This window comes from Colobus angolensis, unplaced genomic scaffold (assembly GCF_000951035.1).
Source record: "Colobus angolensis palliatus isolate OR3802 unplaced genomic scaffold, Cang.pa_1.0 Scaffold238, whole genome shotgun sequence".
NCBI lineage: Eukaryota > Metazoa > Chordata > Mammalia > Primates > Cercopithecidae > Colobus > Colobus angolensis.
The window spans coordinates 1320208-1339534 of record NW_012115577.1 but is presented as its reverse complement, the minus strand read 5'-3'; the positions used below and the strand labels follow the sequence as shown (position 1 = coordinate 1339534).

The 19327-nt window shown below is 44.6% G+C and overlaps 2 protein-coding genes across 6 annotated transcripts; both read left to right on the top strand.

The window, feature by feature from the left end:
• Nucleotides 1–6: 6 nt before the first annotated feature.
• Nucleotides 7–15819, top strand: LOC105513979 (E3 ubiquitin-protein ligase TRIM39). 2 transcript variants are annotated; one of them, XM_011945055.1, is made up of 8 exons: nt 7–570; nt 1805–1938; nt 2198–2657; nt 3985–4080; nt 7839–8069; nt 12018–12040; nt 12618–12733; nt 13804–15819. In XM_011945055.1, exons 3-8 carry the CDS (start codon nt 2205–2207, stop codon nt 14349–14351), a joined length of 1467 nt encoding a protein of 488 aa, XP_011800445.1. In that variant the 5' UTR covers nt 7–570; nt 1805–1938; nt 2198–2204; the 3' UTR covers nt 14352–15819. The 2 variants fall into 2 exon arrangements, with proteins under 2 accessions (XP_011800445.1, XP_011800444.1); XM_011945054.1 differs by having other exon boundaries at nt 1785–1938.
• Nucleotides 15820–17192: 1373 nt separating this feature from the next.
• RPP21 (ribonuclease P/MRP 21kDa subunit) lies at nt 17193–18889 on the top strand. 4 transcript variants are annotated; one of them, XM_011945057.1, is made up of 5 exons: nt 17193–17286; nt 17357–17457; nt 17550–17632; nt 18467–18592; nt 18745–18889. In XM_011945057.1, the coding sequence occupies exons 1-5, from the start codon at nt 17230–17232 to the stop codon at nt 18840–18842; spliced, it is 465 nt and encodes a 154-aa protein (XP_011800447.1). In that variant the 5' UTR covers nt 17193–17229; the 3' UTR covers nt 18843–18889. The 4 variants fall into 4 exon arrangements, 3 of the variants coding, with proteins under 3 accessions (XP_011800447.1, XP_011800446.1, XP_011800448.1); XM_011945056.1 differs by having other exon boundaries at nt 17230–17286; nt 17514–17632; nt 18745–18887; XM_011945058.1 differs by having other exon boundaries at nt 17230–17286; nt 18467–18597; nt 18743–18805.
• Nucleotides 18890–19327: the final 438 nt, after the last annotated feature.

Here is a 19327-nt window from a genome sequence, read left to right as displayed (position 1 = left end):
CGCCCGCCTCGGGCCCGGGCGGACGTTTTGCCGCCCCGGCGACGTCAGCGCGTCCGGCGTTGCTTGGCTACCCCGCCGTTCCCCCGTCCCGCTGCTGCTCACCTCACCGGGTGAAGCTCTGACGCAGTCACCGCGGGTCTCGGCTGCGTCATAGCGGCGGGCATCCCACCTTCACGTCACACCTCTTTCTCACCTGGACACGCATCCCTCCCTATCCTGCCAGCCACTATGTTTCCTCTTTCCCCTCTCCAATCCCCCTGCCCCAGATCTGGCGGAAGAAGATGGAGACGGGGGTGGGACAGAGTTGTGGACAACCTCTCAGGAGAGGGTCGCAAGGTGGGACCCTGAACAGTGGTTGAAACAAAGTGAGATCGTCCCTGAAGTTTGCCCTTCAGCTGAGACACAAGGAGTAGAGGGAGACGAACCCAGAGGCACTCAAGGTCTCACTATGAATGTAGTTTAGAGTTCTCTCCATTCTTCCCTAACCCTTTCCCCATTTCTTTCACCATTTCTTTGCCAGTCTAGATCTGTCCTGGTGCCTTACTGTGCATACAGTTCTACTCATATCAGGTGAGGAGGCCACCTAATTTGTAAAAGACTGAGGAAGGGGTAGGGTCACCACAAGTCAAAGTTGGATTCCCACAGGTAGAGAGAAATCATCCAACTGAACTTCTCTCCTATTGCTGACAGAAGAAATTCAAGTCTAAAGAAGTTATCAGCTCCTACTCCAAATCAAACACATTTGTGTGTGCCAACAATATATACAGGAACAATTGTTGTTAACCTACCTCATTACATGGCCACTTATCTCGCAGCACATAGATCTACCAAATTTCCTTCCTTCCAGTAGGTCCCTGGAGAAGGATGGGGGTCGGGAGGAGAAAGGGTTACGGGGATAGATACATCAACTTACCCATGGCTAAAAGTATTGACGTTTTAAGGATGGAGTGGGAGACCAGCATTGTGTTTTATAAATCTCTCCTATGCATTTCCAATTCTTCTGAGGCTGCACTTGAGGGAGATCTCATTGCCTCTTTTCTGTCTCTTAATTCCCAACCACTCCAGAACCTATTAGTTGGAGACACAATATGCCCAGGTTGTTAGTTATCAATAACTATATTGAAAGATTCTAGTCACTATAAATAGACTTGTTTCTCCCTTTCAAGAAGTTGTTGGCCTGAGCTCAGTAATGTACTATTTAATATAGTTGCCATAATTTATCAGTTTTCAGCAGTTCTGAGTGTCCAAATAAACACAATAGAAATGGAATGTTGCATGAAATATGTCATTCCAAGAAGAGAGCAGACTTCCTTTAGGCTAGTCTGATGGATGAAAGGAAGAATAATTTCAGATTTTCCTGAAGAGAGAAGGTTGCCTTTGCCTCATTCATTCCATTTGTTAGCCTTTAGAACACTGGTATCTAACCTTTTGAATGGGAGGACTCTTTTTACTTATCTGTAGTGGCTGATAAAACAAAAATTATGCATGGACCTTCTGTGGTGGCTGATAGAACAAAAGTTATGTATGGACTTTTTTTTTTTTTTTAGCTTATCAGCTGTCATTAGTGTCAATGTATTTTATGTCTGGCCCAAGATACTTTTTTTTCCAATGGGCCCAGGGAAGCCAAAAGATTGGATATTGTGATTTAGAAGAATGAGAGAACAGTGTCAGAGAATCAAGCTTAGACTCCAGTGGATTCATCATAAAGCCCTTATAACATTAAACTTTAAAATATGCTTAATTTAAGAAATGTTAATAATTTTATGACATTTTTTACTTCTCAGATTCCTTTCTTATCTATTAGAAACGTATGTCAAACAAGGATACAGTGGTCTGGAACTATTGGTTCTAAGATACAAGTGGAATGAACCTAGATCAGGAGAAGTATGCTGAGCTAGAGTTGAAGAAAGCTTCTCTTTCTAACAAGAGAAAGCAGAGGTAAGAGACAAGATAGATAAATTGGGGGTTGTGTGTCAGTTTACTAATGAGAAAAAAGGTTGATGGCTGGGAGTCACAAGTTTTGGAAATGGAGAAACAAAGAGGTTGAATTGATTGGAAGAGAAGATGGAGAATAACAAGATGGGGCAAATCTGGAGTTAGGACTTAACATAGGGATAAATGTTGGGCCAGGGATGCAAAAAAAAAAAAACCTCCAATTAATATTTTTATTTTCTCTGTCCTCTTCCCCACTCCCAAGTTAAATTATGGCAGAGACAAGTCTGTTAGAGGCTGGGGCCTCTGCAGCCTCTACAGCTGCGGCTTTGGAGAACTTACAGGTGGAGGCAAGCTGCTCTGTGTGCCTGGAGTATCTGAAGGAACCTGTCATCATTGAGTGTGGGCACAACTTCTGCAAAGCTTGCATCACCCGCTGGTGGGAAGACCTAGAGAGGGACTTCCCTTGTCCTGTCTGTCGAAAGACATCCCGCTACCGCAGTCTCCGACCTAATCGGCAACTAGGCAGTATGGTGGAAATTGCCAAGCAGCTCCAGGCCGTCAAGCGGAAGATCCGGGATGAGAGCCTCTGCCCCCAACACCATGAGGCCCTCAGCCTTTTCTGTTATGAGGACCAGGAGGCTGTATGCTTAATCTGTGCAATTTCCCACACCCACCGGGCCCACACTGTTGTGCCACTGGACGACGCTACACAGGAGTACAAGGTGGGGAAGCAGACACATGATGTCAGTGTGCATAAAAAAGGAGGAGTGGCAGAGGATGAGATACTCCCTAGGTAGAGATCTTAAGCTCCTACTACTCATTTTGTGTTCTCAGAGCTGCATATGCAGGGGCACATAGTATGTGTGATCAGTTGTCCTCTAGGCTGAAAAAGAACAATGGTGAGAAGTGTCCTAAAATTTCTGTCTGACTTTTGCAATACATATGAGTCTTATGGGTGAATATTGGTATGTGTGGTCTTGGAAGGTATCATTTTTCATAAATGAATGAAACCACATGGAAAAGATTAAACTTAGGAGGGACTGAAAAGTCTCGTTTCTTCATTCTGCCTGCCTGCTCAGAATGCTCCTTGTTTTCACATTGGTTATTGGGCATAGGTAGTATCGCTTGAGACTGATACCTGCCAGACTAAGGTGAACCATTCTGTTGTTTGCAGCTTCTCCAGGTAATGGTTAACATGGCATATTGCCGGGCGCGGTGGCTCAAGCCTGTGATCCCAGCACTTTGGGATGCTAAGACGGGCGGATCACGAGGTCAGGAGATCGAGACCATCCTGGCTAACACGGTGAAACCCCGTCTCTACTTAAAAAAAAAAATACAAAAAACTAGCCCGTCGAGGTGGCGGGTGCCTGTAGTCCCAGCTACTCAGGAGGCTGAGGCAGGAGAATGGCGTAAACCGGGGAGGCAGAGCTTGCAGTGAGCTGAGATCCGGCCACTGTACTGCAGCCTGGGTCACAAAGCGAGACTCCGTCTCGGAAAAAAAAAAAAAAAAAATGGCATATCATTTAACTTACTGCTGAGACAAAGGAAAATGTTTGAGTAAAGGGAACAGAGATTAATGTGTTAACATTTTATCATATACTTTGCTTAATTATGTTACTCTTGAAAACAAGATTTCAGGTAACTTACAGTATAATAACCATGTTTTTATTTTAGGTGGATAGAGGTGGATGGGAGGACAGGTTTAAAGAAAAATATTAGGTTACAGAAGGTTGCGTTGATGGTAACAGGCAGTTGTCTCAGTAAGAAAGTGGAAAGAGTTGAGAAAGGTCACAGAGTTGGTGACAGCTGTCTCAGATTCAGTAAGAGGGCAGTTGGGTGAGCAGAGAAGGTGATGTGAACAGGCTGGTAGCAGGATGAGGGACTGTAGGAAATTGACATCCCAAATGACAGGCAAGGAAGTCAGATCAAGAGGCAGTAAGATGGCTAGGAAACAAATAAATGGTTTAAAACAAATGGTTTTGTCTCTGAATGAGAAATGTACCAGTCAACCCCAAATGTCACCTCTCCCACTTCTTCCCTACCCCTCAGGAAAAACTGCAGAAGTGTCTGGAGCCCCTGGAACAGAAGTTGCAGGAGATCACTCGCTGCAAGTCCTCTGAGGAAAAGAAGCCTGGTGAGCTCAAGGTAAAGGCAGGCAATCCCATGTAGGCTGCTCCGAAGGGTATTTGTCTTTGAGGGTATTAGCTATACACTATTTAATCCACCAGTTCCAGTTCATTAGAAAAATGCAGTTCTCGGCCGGGCATGCTGGCTCACACCTGTAATCCCAGCAATTCTGGAAGCCAAGGTGGGCAGATTGCTTGAGCTCAGGAGTTTGAAACCACCCTGGGCAACATGGTGAAACCCTGTCTTTACTAAAAACAAAAAATTAGCCGGGCCTGATGGCACGTACCTGTATACAGGTCCCAGCTACTTGGGTGGCTGAGGCAGGAGAATTGCTTGAACCTGGGAGGTGGAGGTTGCAGTGAGCACTCCAGCCTGGGCAACAGAGCGAGACTCTGTCTCAAAAAAGAAAGAAAGAACAATGTTGTTCTCTCAAAAATGATGTTATTTTATTAGGCTTGATTGTCATTAAACATTGTACTTAAATTACTTGTCATGAATTAAGTATTAAGAGGGATTTAAGAGATGAACAGACAGAATATCTTACATCTGGTGAGCTGAGAGAGTTCGTGCCTCTTGGTCTCCTTTTTTTGTTAAAGCAGCAAAGGAGGCTTTCTGCTGAGAAGGCAGGGATGGGAGTTTCTTAGAGGACTTGAAGAGAGGAGAATATGGAAGATTCACTGGGGAGAAAGGGAAAAGGAGCTGACCAAGAGTCTCAGAAGAACTATCCAATGACATTAGGACCACATTCTTAAAACTGAAGTACGCTTAAGTATGCTAGATGATGTTGGTCCTAGAATGTTCTTCCCTTCCCCATCCTCCACCAAAGGATCTTATTCATCTCTCAGACGGGATGAAAGCCACTTCCTATGCAGCCTTTCCTGACCCTTCAGAAATTAGCGTTCTTAATTTTCATACAATTTTGCACCTCTTTTATAGCATTGCCTTATTTTTAGCATGGTATTTTGGTGTCTTTCTTCTGTTGAACAGTGAACAATTATCATTTGTAGCAAAAATAACTAGAATTGAGTCCTATGCATTAATTCATGAGGTATCCATGACATTCCAGATGTATAGGGTTGTTAGGGTCTTGGAGTTCAGGCCAAATTGGGATAAGTGAGACATAGAAAAGCTACGAGAAAGAGAAGGAAATCCTGAGGCCATCTTTAGTAAGATGTAGGGGTAAACTTAGATATTCTTTAAGGTAGGTATTGTTACCTTCAGCTTACACAGAAGGAAATGGACCTTAAGTAAGTGACTAGTCCAAGATCATGAAGCCAGTAAGTGGCAAAACCAGGAATGCTAGTTCTTGGTGAATCAGTAAATATTTGTTAAGCTCCTGGTTTAGGCCAACCCTGTATTTGACACTGGGGAACAATGATGAGCCAAAACACAGTTCCTGTCCTCCTTGAGCTTAAAGTTAAGTGGAGAAAATTAGTAATGGCACAAAATGCACAGGTGCAAGTTCATAAGAAGACAACATAGAAATTTGGCCTCCTTAAAGGTTTCCCAAAGAAGTGATGAGTTTTTAAGAGTTGACGTAGGGATCACCAGAAGCTAAATACAAGTTTTGATTCATAGAAACATGAATTTTTAAATGAATGACATTTCATCAGAAAGCAAGTATTATTACCTTAGTGCCTTATACATTTCAGCAAAGTAAGCATTTGAAATTTTTAAAATTTGGACCAATTTTGGTTACAAATGTGAACTTTTAGTTTTTTGTTCTTTTAGAGGCCTTCTGAGAAATCTAAAAATATGAAAATGGTGCTTATTGCTAGTCATTAGCTTTCTTCTTCATGTTGGTCACCTTCTTGAAGGTAAAGAATAGTGATGGAAATACACTTTTTTAAAGCCTTCTAAATGCTTAAACAGAAATGTCATGTTTTTTTAAAATTGTAAATTGTCATGTCAGTGGTCTCCAAAACTACCACCAACATTCCTCTTGTGACCATTTGAATTCTCCCTCCTTCTCCCTCATCAGACTCAATGCCCCTTTTAAAAATAATTTGTAATTATGCTGAACTGAAAATTGCAGGTAAAATAACCTATGTGCATAATTTTAAATTTTAAAGAGTCTATCATGTCCAAATATAATGAAACATAATTGATGATAAAATGTGGTATGTAATATTTGGGCATGACAGTGTAGCTGATTATATGCTTGCACCTATATGTGTCATTATCAGCAACACAATAAATACAAATTCAGACTGAGATGGATGTGTGCCAACATGATTGAAACACTAAGTAGCTTAGCTCTTGGTGATATGATTTTTCATAATAATAACTTTTGGTAAAGTTCTAAGTATAACAGAGTATAATCTTGTGTTTTATTCAGCTATTGCTGAAAAATTTATGTATGGTAAAACCATGTAAGAATTACTCTGTGTTTATACTATGTAAAATGGCATTCAAGCCCAGGCCTATGTTTTTGAATATCCAGCAGAACATTAGAAAATGTTGCAGATCAGTTCACTATGCCAGATTGTCATTGGAGGAGTGCTAGCGTCATTGTCAGGAACTCCCCCAACTATGGAAAACAAGAAGATGTGCCCATTTCCAGAATATCCTCAGAGGGTGATAACACCTTCATTAAGAACCACTGCCCTAAAATATAGAGTGAAAAAAAGAGAAGAGATTACTGATTTATAAGAGGAAGAGCCTTTTTGCTTCCTATTTATTTATCACGGTCATGAATGTTAAATTTGCACCCCTACCTAAACAAACACACATGCATGCACACATATACACACACACACAAAGGCTGCGTTTTATTGAGGGCAAATGTGAGAATATGTTTTATTCAGATGTACACTGAGAAGGCAGTGGTGGAAAGTGAAGCAGCAAATGGCCCTAAACTAGAAGAGCTAGTCAGCTTCTGCCAGGAACTAGCTTGAATCCACAAATGCCACGATTGTCAGGCCCATCCTGGCTTTGCATCCCCACTCTCTCTTCACCCTCAGGCCTGCCTTTCGTTCCTTATCCACTTCCTTCTAGAGTCCCAGTCTCTGCTTCTCACTTTGCTTCACCATTAGTCACATGATGGTTGGGGAATTCTTTCTTTAGGGAGATCACTATTTGTTGTAGTGTAGATGCAGAAGAGAGAATGTACTGATAATTCTCAGAAAGTGTTATGGCTGGTGTTTGAATCCTATATTACCAAATTTCAGGAATGTTAAAGGCTCAAGTCTATGTGCTGGCTTAAAGAAAGCATGTTTCAAATTTCAAGAAACTAAATTATTAACAAACTTCTGTAACCTGTTCCTGGGGTAGGAATTGTCAGTTCTCTGAAGTGACTTGAAACAATTTAACAAGTTCAGCCCTGAAATCTACATATGTATATTTTATAATAACCCATAGAATTCTTACTGATTCTTGTATTTTCCCGTTTCTCTGGTTTTTATCTGGTGGATGTGTTGCAATATGCAAAAGATGACAATTTTATTTTTAACTTTTTAGTATTTGTACTTTCCTTTTCGCCTCAGCCTCTCTAGTAGCTGGGACTACAGGCATGCACCACCACACTCAGCTAATTTTTATATTTTTTCTAGAGTTGGGGTTTCACCATGTTGCCTAGGCTGGTCTCGAACTCCTGATGCCAAGCAATCCACCTCCCTTAGCCTGGAATTACAGGCATGCGTCACCACACCCAGCCTTTGTTAAACCATTTTCAGTGAAACTGGAAGTCTTGTGTTAATTCATACATATGGTGGGTGAGAGAAAGGCTTCCTTATACCACACTGACCCTGCTGATATAACATCTTCCCTCTTCTCAGAGACTAGTGGAAAGTCGCCGACAGCAGATCTTAAGGGAGTTTGAAGAGCTTCATAGGCGGCTGGATGAAGAGCAGCAGGTGTTGCTTTCACGACTAGAAGAGGAGGAACAGGACATTCTGCAGCGACTCCGAGAAAATGCTGCCCACCTTGGGGACAAACGCCGTGACCTGGCCCACTTGGCTGCGGAGGTGGAGGGCAAGTGCTTACAGTCGGGCTTCGAGATGCTTAAGGTTCGACCTTTGCCCCTGCATAGCCCCTCAGGCCGAGCGCAGTGTAGCTTTGCATAGGCTGTTTTGTCAGCCTGGGATACTCATTCTTCTGCTCTGCTTCCCTAAATCCAGTTCTTTCTGCCAGGTGTACTCAAAGGGTCTTTGCTACAGAAAAGCTGATCTGATGTCTTCCATCCCCTTCTAATCATTTTCGTGTTCTTATCTCTTGTCAGCAATTATGTGCTTAATCTGCTCCAAAGAAAAGATTCATTCTTTTGAAAGGAGGGAAGTCTAGCCTGAGTTAGTGAAAAACTATGCATTAAAAATTTTGTGAATGCAGTTACCATTACTTTCAAGTCCTGAAATTTGATTTATGTACTGCTGAAAAAGAACAGAAACATAGTTTAAAGGATACAGGCATGCCTCAGAGATACTGTGGGTTCAGTTCCAGACCACTTTAATAAAGTGAGTATCTTGATAAAGCAAGTCACATTAATTTGTTGGGTTTCCTAGTGGAATAATAATCTTTTTGCTGGTGGAGGGTCTTGTATCAATATTGACTGATCAAGGTGGTGGTTGCTGAAGATTGGGGTGACTGTGATAATTTCTTAAAATAAGACAACAACGAAGTTTACTTTCGACTCTTCCTTTTATGAAAGATATCTCTGAGCATGTGATGCTGTTTAATAGCATTTTACTCACAGTAGAACTTCTTTGAAAATCTTTGAAAAACCCACATTTGCAGTTACTTACACCACTGAAGTCTTGAACCCCTAAAAGTCATCCATGAGGGTTGAAATAGACTTCTTCTAAATGCCTGTTAATATTGATATTTTGGCCTCCTTTCACAAATCACGAATGTTCTTAATGGCATCTAGAATGGTGAATCTTTACCAGAAAGCCTTCAATTTACTTTGCCCAGTTCTATCAGAAAAATCACTATTTATAGTAGCTTTATGAAATATATTTATTAAGCAAGACTTGAAAGTCAAAATTACTTCCTGATCCATGGGCTGCTGATTGGATGTTGTATTAGCAGACATGAAAACAACATGAGTCTCATTTTTCATCTCTGTCAGAACTTTTGGGTGATCAAGTGCCTTGTCAATGAGCAGTAATATTTTGAAAGGAATCTTTTTTCTGAGCAGTAGGTCTCAACTTAAAATTTTCAGTAAAGGGTTGAGCACGGTGGCTTATCCCTGTAATCCTAGCACTTTGGGAGACCGAGGCAGATGGATCACCTGAGGTCAGGAGTCTGAGACCAGCCTGGCCAACATGGTGAAACCCCATCTCTACTAAAAATACAAAAATTAGTTGAGCATGGTGGCAGGCGCCTGTAATCCCAGCTACTTGGGAGACTGAGGCAGGAGAATCAGTTGAACCCGACAGGCGGAGGTTGCAGGGAGCTGAGATCATGCCATTGCACTCCTGCCTGGGTGACAAGAGTGAAACTCCATCCCCCCAAAAAAAATTTCAGTAAAGGCTAGGCACGGTGGCTCACATCTGTAATCCCAGCACTCTGGGAGGTTGAGCCAGGAGGATTGCTTAAGGCCAGGAATTCGAGACCAGTCTGGGCAATATAGCAGGACCCCATCTCTACAAAAAGTAATTTTTTTAAATTTAAAACATTCAGTATACCATGCTGTAAACAGGTGTGCTGTCATGTAGGCTTTGTTGTTCCGTTTCTAGAGCACAGGGGAAGTAGATTTAGCATAATTCTTAAGAGTCTTAGGATTTTTGAAACGGTAAGTGAGCATTGGTTTCAACTTAAACTCACCAGCTGCCCTTGCTTCTAATAAGAGAGTCATCCTGTCCTTTGAAGCTTTGAAGCCAGGCATTGACTTCTCTCTAACTGTGAAAGCCCTGGATACCACCTTCTTCAATAGAAGGCTGTTTTGTTTACACTGAAAATGCGTTGTTTAGTGTAGCCACCTTCATCAATAATCTTGGCAAGATCTTCTGGATAACTTGCTGCAGCTTCTGCATCAGCACTTGCTGCTTCTCCTTGCACATTTTTGTTACAGAGATGGCTTCTTTTCTTAAACCAGCCTACCTAACTTTAAACTTTTCTTCTGCAGCTTCCTTACCTCTCTCAGCTTTCATAGAACTGAAGAGAGTTAGAGCCTTGCTGTGGATTGGGCTTTGGCTTAAGATAATCATGTGATCTTATATCCAGATCACTAAAATGTTCTCCATCTCAGCAATAAAGCTGTTTCACTTTCTTACCATTCATGTGTTCACTGGAGTAGCACTTTTAATTTTCTTCAGTAACTTTTCCTTAGGATTCACAGCCTGGCTTGCTGTTTGGCACAGTAGGCCTAGCTTTTAGCCCATCTTGGCTTCCAATGTGCCTTTCTCACTAAGCTTAAACATTTCTAGGTTTTGATTTAAAGTGAGAGACGTGACTCTTCTTTCACTTGAACACTTAGAGGCCATTGCAGGATTATTAATTGATATAATTTTAATATTGTTGTGTGTGTCTCAGGGAATAGGGAGGCCAGAGGAGATGGAGAAAGATGGAATGGCTGGTAGTGGATCAGTTAGAACACATAAAATATCATATTTATCGATTAAGTTGTTTGTCTTATATGGATGCAGTTCACAGTGCCCCAAAACGATTACAATAGTAACATCAAAGATCACTGATAACAGATCATACTAGATATAATAATGAAAAAGTGTGAAATATTGTGGGAATTACCAAAATGTGACACAGAGACACGCAGTGAGCACATGCTGTTGGAAAACATGGTGCCAGTAGACTTGCTCAACACAGGTTGCCACAAACCATCTAGCTGAAAAACAGTGTCAACAAAACACAATAAAATGAAGTGCAATAAAATGAGGTATGCCTGAAATTATGTTTAAATAATATATTGCTTTTGTTATGTATATATCAATAATACCTCTAAAATGTTTGAAATACTTTGTTCTCTTCAGTAAATGAATGGTGTTAGCAAAACTGTAGGGAACATATTTTTTATCTTAGAGATTAGATTACCAGCATTTGAATCAGTGAGGCTTCATTGTACATTTATTTTTATGTTACGTATTGCTTGGTGTTTGTTCCTGTGTCCTTTCGTGTATGTGTGTTCTGCCTTCTACATTAAACTGGGAAATCCTTGTGGGACAGAGATTTGTCTTCTTTGTCTTCTGGATCCCAAATATTCACAAATCAGTATCAGCACACAGTTATTAATGTGTTTATTCTTCCTTTTTTTTTTTTTTTCAGATGGAGTCTTGCTCTGTTGCTCAGGCTGGAGTGCAGTGGTGCGATCTTGGCTCACTGCAACCTTTGCCTCCTGGGTTCAAGCAATTATCCTGCCTCAGCCTCCCGAGTAACTGGGATTACAGGCGCACACCCCCACACCCAGCTAATTTTGTATTTTTAGTAGAGACAGGGTTTCACCATGTTGGCCAGGCTGGTCTTGAACTCCTGATCTCAAGTGATCCACCTGCCTTGGCCTCCCAAAGTGCTCGGATTGCAGGCGTGAGCTACTGTGCCTGGCCAGTTATTAATGTTTATTAACTAATGCAAGACAGGGGATACCAAGCCGTAACAGGAATGTGTGATTTGTTCCTATGCCACCGGTCTGGAACTCTATACTGATCCTCAAGGAAACTGAGATACGTGGTTGGTACTTGGGGGACCAGAGTAAAGAACTGATACAATCCCTGTCCCCTGTAGGGAGCTCCCCAGCATCCTTGAGGAGCAAAGACAAGCATAAAAGAAATCATTTGGAAGTGATATAAATGACCAAGCTTCATGATGACTGAAAGTTGAAAGTAGGGATTAGGTTGGGAGAAGTGCACTCAGGTCCCCCTGGAACTCTTCTTGCACTGCATGACCCTCAGTTTATCCTATGCCTATTTTATAGCTGTGGAACTTTTGGGAGGAGGGGAAACCTTTTGCCTTCAGGACCACTGAATACCAGTACCAATACTGCTTTCTTTTCTCCTTCCTTCTAGGATGTCAAAAGTACCCTGGAAAAGTAAGTGATTGTTGTATCTCTTTGAGTGAGTTAGGTCTTGGCTTAGAGAGGAGGGGTACAGTCAGGAGTTTGGGTTGGGGGTAAGGTTGGGAAAGTCATGTAGTGTCTGAGCAGGGTATGGGAGAATGTTCATTGTGCCCATGATGCCAGGTAGAGAACAAATTATTGGGAATAATAATCCCTTTTCCCTTTTGAACATCAGGACTTCTTGAGAAGGAGAATGATAAGGCAGAACCAGATTCTACTTGTGCCAGTGGGTGGAAGTATGTCCAAACAAGATGGAAGGAGGAAGGGGTTGGGAGAACAGGGAGGGCAATCATCCATTTGCATGAAATCTAGGAATATTCCTAGAAAGTTCAGAGACTCACTCTCAAAATGAGGATCTGTCCATGGGATCATAAGGCTCTCCTTGGATTAGTAAAATAAAGCAACAGGTGAGCTCTTCAGGGAGGAGGAAGAAAGTGGAAAGATGGAGAATTTTCATTTCTCCCTAAAGATGTTAACATCTGAATAGTCACTTGGCTGGAGCTTCTCCCTAACCCTGCCCTTTCTTCCCCTATCTCCCTATCCCTCCTAGATGTGAGAAGGTGAAGACCATGGAGGTGACTTCAGTATCCATAGAGCTGGAAAAGAACTTCAGCAATTTCCCCCGACAGTACTTTGCCCTAAGGAAAATCCTTAAACAGCTAATTGGTGAGTTGTTCCCAAAAGGAAACTAGAAGGAACCACTAGAGAGAAGAAAGCTTTTAGGTCCTGCCTTATATGGGTTTCAGTTATCCCATCTCTCACTTTTCTTACTCCCACCCACACCTACCCCTTTATCTGGCTTTTAGTCTCACCCTGAGTCACAGAACTTGGAGTGAGAGGAAGCGTTAAGTGTTACCTACTCTTAGGTGCATACTTTTTCAAGGCCCAGAAAGGTTAAATAATTTGCCAAAGATTGGGTGGAGTGATTATATAATTTACCATGTAAACTTGCATAACCTTGAATGGCCAGGCACAGTGGCTCACATCTGTAATCCCAGCACTTTGGGAAGCCAAGACTGGTGGATCACTTGAGGTCAGGAGTTTGAGATCAGCCTGGCCAACGTGGTGAAACCCCATCTCTTATAAAAATTAGCCAGATGTGGTAGTGGGCGCCTGTAATCCCAGCTCCTCTGGAGGCTAAGGCAGGAGAACTGCTTGAACCTCGGAAGCAGAGGTTGCAGTGAGCTGAGATCGCACCACTGCACTCCAGACTAGGGGACAGAGTGAGACTCCATCTCAAAAAAAAAAAAAGAAAAGAAAGAAACTGAAAGGAAGTGTCATTATATTAATGTGAATATGCAGGGAAAAATAGTCATAAACCAGGCCAGTGACACATGGTCACCCTATCCCTAGACCATATGCTGTCTTGCTCTGCATCCTTCTTAACACTTTCCGTTTTTTCTGCCTCTCAGACTACACCTTGTACTTCTCTACGTAGTTAGATAAATGATAATGTCAGAGGGAGATGAAGAGAGGACTAGGCGGGAACCTACATTTATCAGCCACTGCAGACTCAAGAGATTATTATCTGTTTACTTTAGGGTCAGTGTGAGAAGTGAGCCATTGCTTTCTCCCCTCCCTTAGGTGACACCATAGATTGAGAAAGTTAACCAAACCGTGTTGTTCTGGGGACCTTTAAGGGACCAGGCTCTGTAAAGGCAGGCTGGAAGAGTGAGGCAGGGGCATTTAGCTATTCCCATCCTCATCTAGCTCCCCACTCTGGCTTCTCCCGCCAGCGGATGTGACCCTGGACCCTGAGACAGCTCATCCTAACCTAGTCCTGTCGGAGGATCGTAAGAGCGTCAAGTTCGTGGAGACAAGACTCCGGGATCTCCCTGACACACCAAGGCGTTTCACCTTCTATCCTTGCGTCCTGGCTACTGAGGGTTTCACCTCAGGTCGACACTACTGGGAGGTGGAGGTGGGCGACAAGACCCACTGGGCAGTGGGTGTATGCCGGGACTCCGTGAGCCGAAAGGGCGAGTTGACTCCACTCCCTGAGACTGGCTACTGGCGGGTGCGGCTATGGAATGGGGACAAATATGCGGCCACCACCACACCTTTTACCCCTTTGCACATCAAAGTGAAACCCAAGCGGGTAGGCATATTCCTAGACTATGAGGCCGGCACACTGTCTTTCTACAATGTCACAGACCGCTCTCATATCTATACCTTCACTGATACTTTTACTGAGAAACTTTGGCCCCTCTTCTACCCAGGCATCCGGGCTGGACGGAAGAATGCTGCACCACTTACCATCAGGCCCCCAACTGATTGGGAGTGACAGGTTGGGATGTGAGAATAATTGGGGTGAGGCAGGGTCAAGTGCTACGGGCCTCCTTCCTGTGTCCTGCTGGAACGTCTTCGTGTCCACCTGGTTCCAGTCCTGAATCATCATGGAGAAACACCTCGGTTTCTAGGATGGTTTTGTGTGGAGGGGGAGGTAGGACTGGGCTGGATGAGACAGCACAGCTGTGACTCCCTCCTAACTGTCAGGGTGGGGAGCTGGTTCCCAGAGGATTGTCTGCCCTGGAGTCCATCAGGTTTTCTGTTGCTCAAGGACGGGTTGGAAAGGAAGGAGAGGCTTTTCCAGAAACAATCTGTGAGGGTCTGACTTGCTCAAACCAGAGGAGGAAACAGAAACCCCTGCACATCTTTTTAGGGGGTTCTTTGACCCAGGATAGTCTTGCAGCTTGAGGTAGGTCACAAGGGTCTGTGTACCTCTAAATTCAAGAAAGATGAATGACAGATGCTCTCGGGTCTAGATGTTGAGGAGTTTTTCTGAGGGCAGAGATTGGACATCAACAAGGCTAGAAGGAAGGTCAGGGAAGTGGGCTAAAGGAACAGATTCCTAGAGATTAATGAAGGGGGGGAGGTTTCTTTGGTCTTCTATTTTAAAGGTAAGATTGCCATTATGGGTAGGATTGACCAGAGGTAGGAATGTGGGGAGAAGGAGAGGTTGAAAGGAAAGCAGAGAACCCAGGTCCCTGCCTCAGCCTTCAGCAGAGTTGGCTTATTGCCTGCCTCTTTATACCAATAAGTCAGTCACTTTGCTCTTCTCCAGGGGCAAGGTGGAAGAGATCCTGCAAGACACATCTATCCTCTCACGGTGTTCCCGAGGGAACTTGGAAAGGAGAGTCAGGTATTAGAGGAAAGAGAAGGGTATTTGTATCCAAAGCCCTGGCCTTAAAGAATGTTACTAAGTAGCTACCCCCAAATTGTCAACCTTGTTACCTGGCCAAGGTGTCCAAGCCAGAAAGGAAGAAAGGTAGTGGAGTCTTGCTCACCCTAAGGACAGTCGGAGAGGGTGGTATATAGGGAAGGGCCAGATAGGCAACTTCCTTTGGCCTGTGTGCATCTGGCCTGGAACTGGTGTTAACAAAAGCCAGGTTTTTGCTTGTTTGTTGCCATCCCTCACCCTTTGCCATTTCCCTTTTCAGAGAATGTAAATGATTTTCATGTTAGGCCAAAATAAACAACTTATAGGGTACATATGTTGTCATAAAAGGTAAAAGTGATGCATGCCAAACCAAACTAAACCAATTTGGATTATCTGCTGTTCGGGTAATCTTCACAGAAATGACTGAGAGAAGAATCTGCAGTTTATTGAGGGCATTTCAGTTCCTCCTGCCACCTCAACAGGACTTTGTCCAGACTCTCCTCCTCTTACCTTTGTGCCTTGACTGTGGTTCTTTGTGGCAAGATACTTTGGTTGGTTAAAATAATATGGAACAAAGGATCCACTGAAGTGATCTCTGTGTTGTGTGGTAATTTGGTGACTGCCTTGTACTGATGTGTAAGAATCACTGGGTGTTCACATGCATGTTCCTGGGTCTCACCCTTAGTGGTTAGTCAAGGTCTGGGGTGGGCCTGGGCATCTACATTTTATTTATTAATGAGACAGAGTCTCACTCTGTCTCTCAGGCTGGAGTGCAGTGGTGTGATCTCAGCTTACTGCAACCTCCGCCTCCCAGGTTCAAGCGATTCTCCTGTCTCAGCCTCCAGAGTAGCTGGGACTATAGGCATGCAGTACCACACCCGGCTAATTTTAGTAGAAACGGGGTTTTGCCATGTTGGCCAGGCTGGTCTCAAACCCCTGAACTCAAGTAATCTGCCTGCCTCCACCACCCAAAGTGCTGGGATTACAGGTGTAAGCCACCGCACCCAGCCTACATCTACATTTTAAACACACCTCTCTCATTTGAGTCTGAGGACCCTTGTGAAACTAGTTCCAGAGGAGGTTTCAGCCTGTCCTTCCTCCCAGCTGGAGCCCTGCTTGTCTGCCCCCGCCTGGCACCGGGTCTGAGAGTGGAGAGAAGTCTTATCCTCTCCTGACTTATGCTGCCCTCCCCATCTCAGAGTTCATTCATCTTCTCCTCCAATTCACGTCCCTCTGCTTCTGACTTCAGTAACATAGTCACTGTGAGTCACAGGATACCAGACAGAAGAAATGGAAGATAGAAGAGGTCAGAGGGAGGGGTGTGAGGTGAAGTTTCAGGGCCAGGGGATGCTGTTGACAGATTTCTGTGCTGTACCTAAGCCTAGGAGTTAGAAACCAATCACTCAGAAAGTGAAGATCACCTACTGTGTGTCCAGCACTGCATAACAGGAAGTGTGTTTCTTTGGTAGGTGGAACAGTAGGAGTAAACTGCTTTCTGAGGGCCAGGAGTCCTTTCCCCTCCCTCCAGCACCCTTATGATCCTTCCCACTTTCACCCCCACTGGCACCAGTGCTTTTTTAAAATGTATTACCGCTGTGCCGTCCCTCTAGATCTTACAGGCATCTGCCTCTGACTTCAGGAGAGTAGGGCAGATGCTCTAGCTGGGTATAAATTGCACATAACCATCTCCCTTACCTAGCTACATAAAGAGACCAGCCTTCTGTCCTGAAAATGTCTAGCCGATGTAAGATCCTCACCTGCTGCACTAGGTCTCTACGTGATATAATTGGTCATGAGCTTGAGGAAGACAAAAGCACTGAAAACTCATAAAGGGACCCTGGGCATGGATTGCTGGGGATGGGTTTCGGAACAGATGAATCTGTGAGGCCTGGGGGAGGCGCCCGAGGGCGCAGGGACTACGCTTCCCAGGAGGCCTGGCGCGGACGCCCGGGCGGGGCTGTGCGAGGGGCGGGCCTGCGGGCGACCCTGGAGCGCGGCGCTGATGGCGGGGCCGGTGAAGGACCGCGAGGCCTTCCAGAGGCTCAACTTCCTGTACCAGGTGAGTCTGCGACAAGCGCCCCAAAGGGGACGGTGCTTGGCGCCCCAGAGTGACCGCTCCCCTCCCGCAGGCCGCCCATTGTGTCCTTGCCCAGGACCCCGAGAACCAGGCGCTAGCGAGGTTTTACTGCCACACTGAGAGGACCATCGCGAAGCGGCTCGTCTTGCGGCGGTGAGACATTCATGGGGTCGGCGGCGGGCGGGACGCGGGAGGAACGCGAGAGGGAGCGCGGACGCCGGACCACTGTCCTCCTCTGCCCCCAGGGACCCCTCGGTGAAGAGGACTCTCTGTCGAGGCTGCTCTTCCCTCCTCGTCCCGGGCCTCACCTGCACCCAGCGCCAGAGACGTGAGTGCTCCCGCCGAGGTGGACGAATGCGGAGTATTGGGGGCGGGGCGGGGGGAGAGGGCCCACTGGAGGCCAACAGCGCCTTTCTCGCTCTTGATGGATGTTGGGTGTGGGATTCGCAGGAGTCTTCCTTCTTCGGGTTTGAATTAAGTTGCTAACTGCACTTGCACAAAGTAGGATTTGGGCTTGGCTTTTTTCTTCCAATGTGGGCAGTAGAGAATAGCTGTTACTTTAAGAGGCAACCCCACAATAATAGATGTTATTTGGCTTTGTGGAGGACGTGATTCCCATCACCATTCATTTATTAAGCAAATACTTACTTTCTAAAATGTGTCAGGTACTGTGCTAGATTCGTTATTCTCATTGAAATTATGGATTGATGGAACAGACTAAGAAACAAAATGGTGTAGAAAAAAATTAATTGGGGGAGTAGAATGCTCACTTACTCATGCCAGTGGTGAAGTTCATGATAAGCAAAGGGAGTGAGAGATGGAAATTCTAGGCATGTGTAAAGTCTCTGAGACGAGAGCTTGTGGTGCTGTCAAGGAAATGAGAGTTCAGGAGGCTGGAGTTTGAGATAGGAGGGCAAGACATGAGACTGGAGAGGGGAACAGACCGGCTCTTGAAGTCTTGTTAAGGAGTTTGAACTTTATCTTAAAGAGTTCCAGGAAATCGATGGAGCTTATGGCAGGGCCTGACACCATCAAATGTGCATTCAAATTGGGGGTGTGGTGGGGGAGCGGGGATACCTACTGAAAAACACTGGAGGCAAAACTGGCAGCAAGAGACTGTTACTTCTGAAACTGGACATGCTTTTTCCCATGTTCACCCTAGGCTGCAGGGGACAGCGCTGGACAGTACAAACCTGCCTAACATGCCAGCGCAGCCAACGCTTCCTCAATGATCCCGGGCATTTACTCTGGGGAGACCGGCCTGAGGCCCAGCTCGGGAACCAAGCAGGTGAGAGATGAGGGAGAAAATGGAGGACACCTCAGAGGATCGGGATAACGGAGAACATAGAGTGAAGAGGACACATGGACAGGTGGGTTGGTGTGAGAGGTACCACAGTCAGAAAACTAATTCTGCTCCTCTGATTCTGCTCATTTACCCAGATTCCAAACCACTACAGCCCTTGCCAAATACAGCACACTCCATTTCAGACCACCTTCCTGAGGAGAAAATGCAGATTCAGGGTTCCAGTAACCAGTGATGGATTCACCTAGTCTCCCAAATAAAGTTTACTTGTTTTACATTCCATGATTCTGTTCTCTGGGTACTTCAACTCTTAATTCCATTTTCTTCTGTTTCTGTCTGTGTTTCTTGGTCACCTTTGTAATCCCGCCATGTGGGGAGATCATGATATCCATAGACCACTTGGCCTCACTCAGCAGCTCGCATTTCCAAGGCCGTGCCCGCAGTTCCCTGTCAATGTCCTGAGCCACCTTAGGGCATTCCATGTTTGGGCAGCCATAACTGCTGACTGAAGAGCTGGAGAGAATGATGCCACTGCTGCTGTTTTTAAACAAGGGGAAAAACATGGAGCAGCAGAGAATGTTCATATTCTCTAGGCCCACTCAGAGTCAGAAAAGACTCAGATCTTTTCCCAATCTCAAAGTTATCTTTAATAAAATTCTAATAAAGGAAATGGCGCAAACCTGAACTAACAAAGTCAAAGATGCTAACAAAGGACACCAA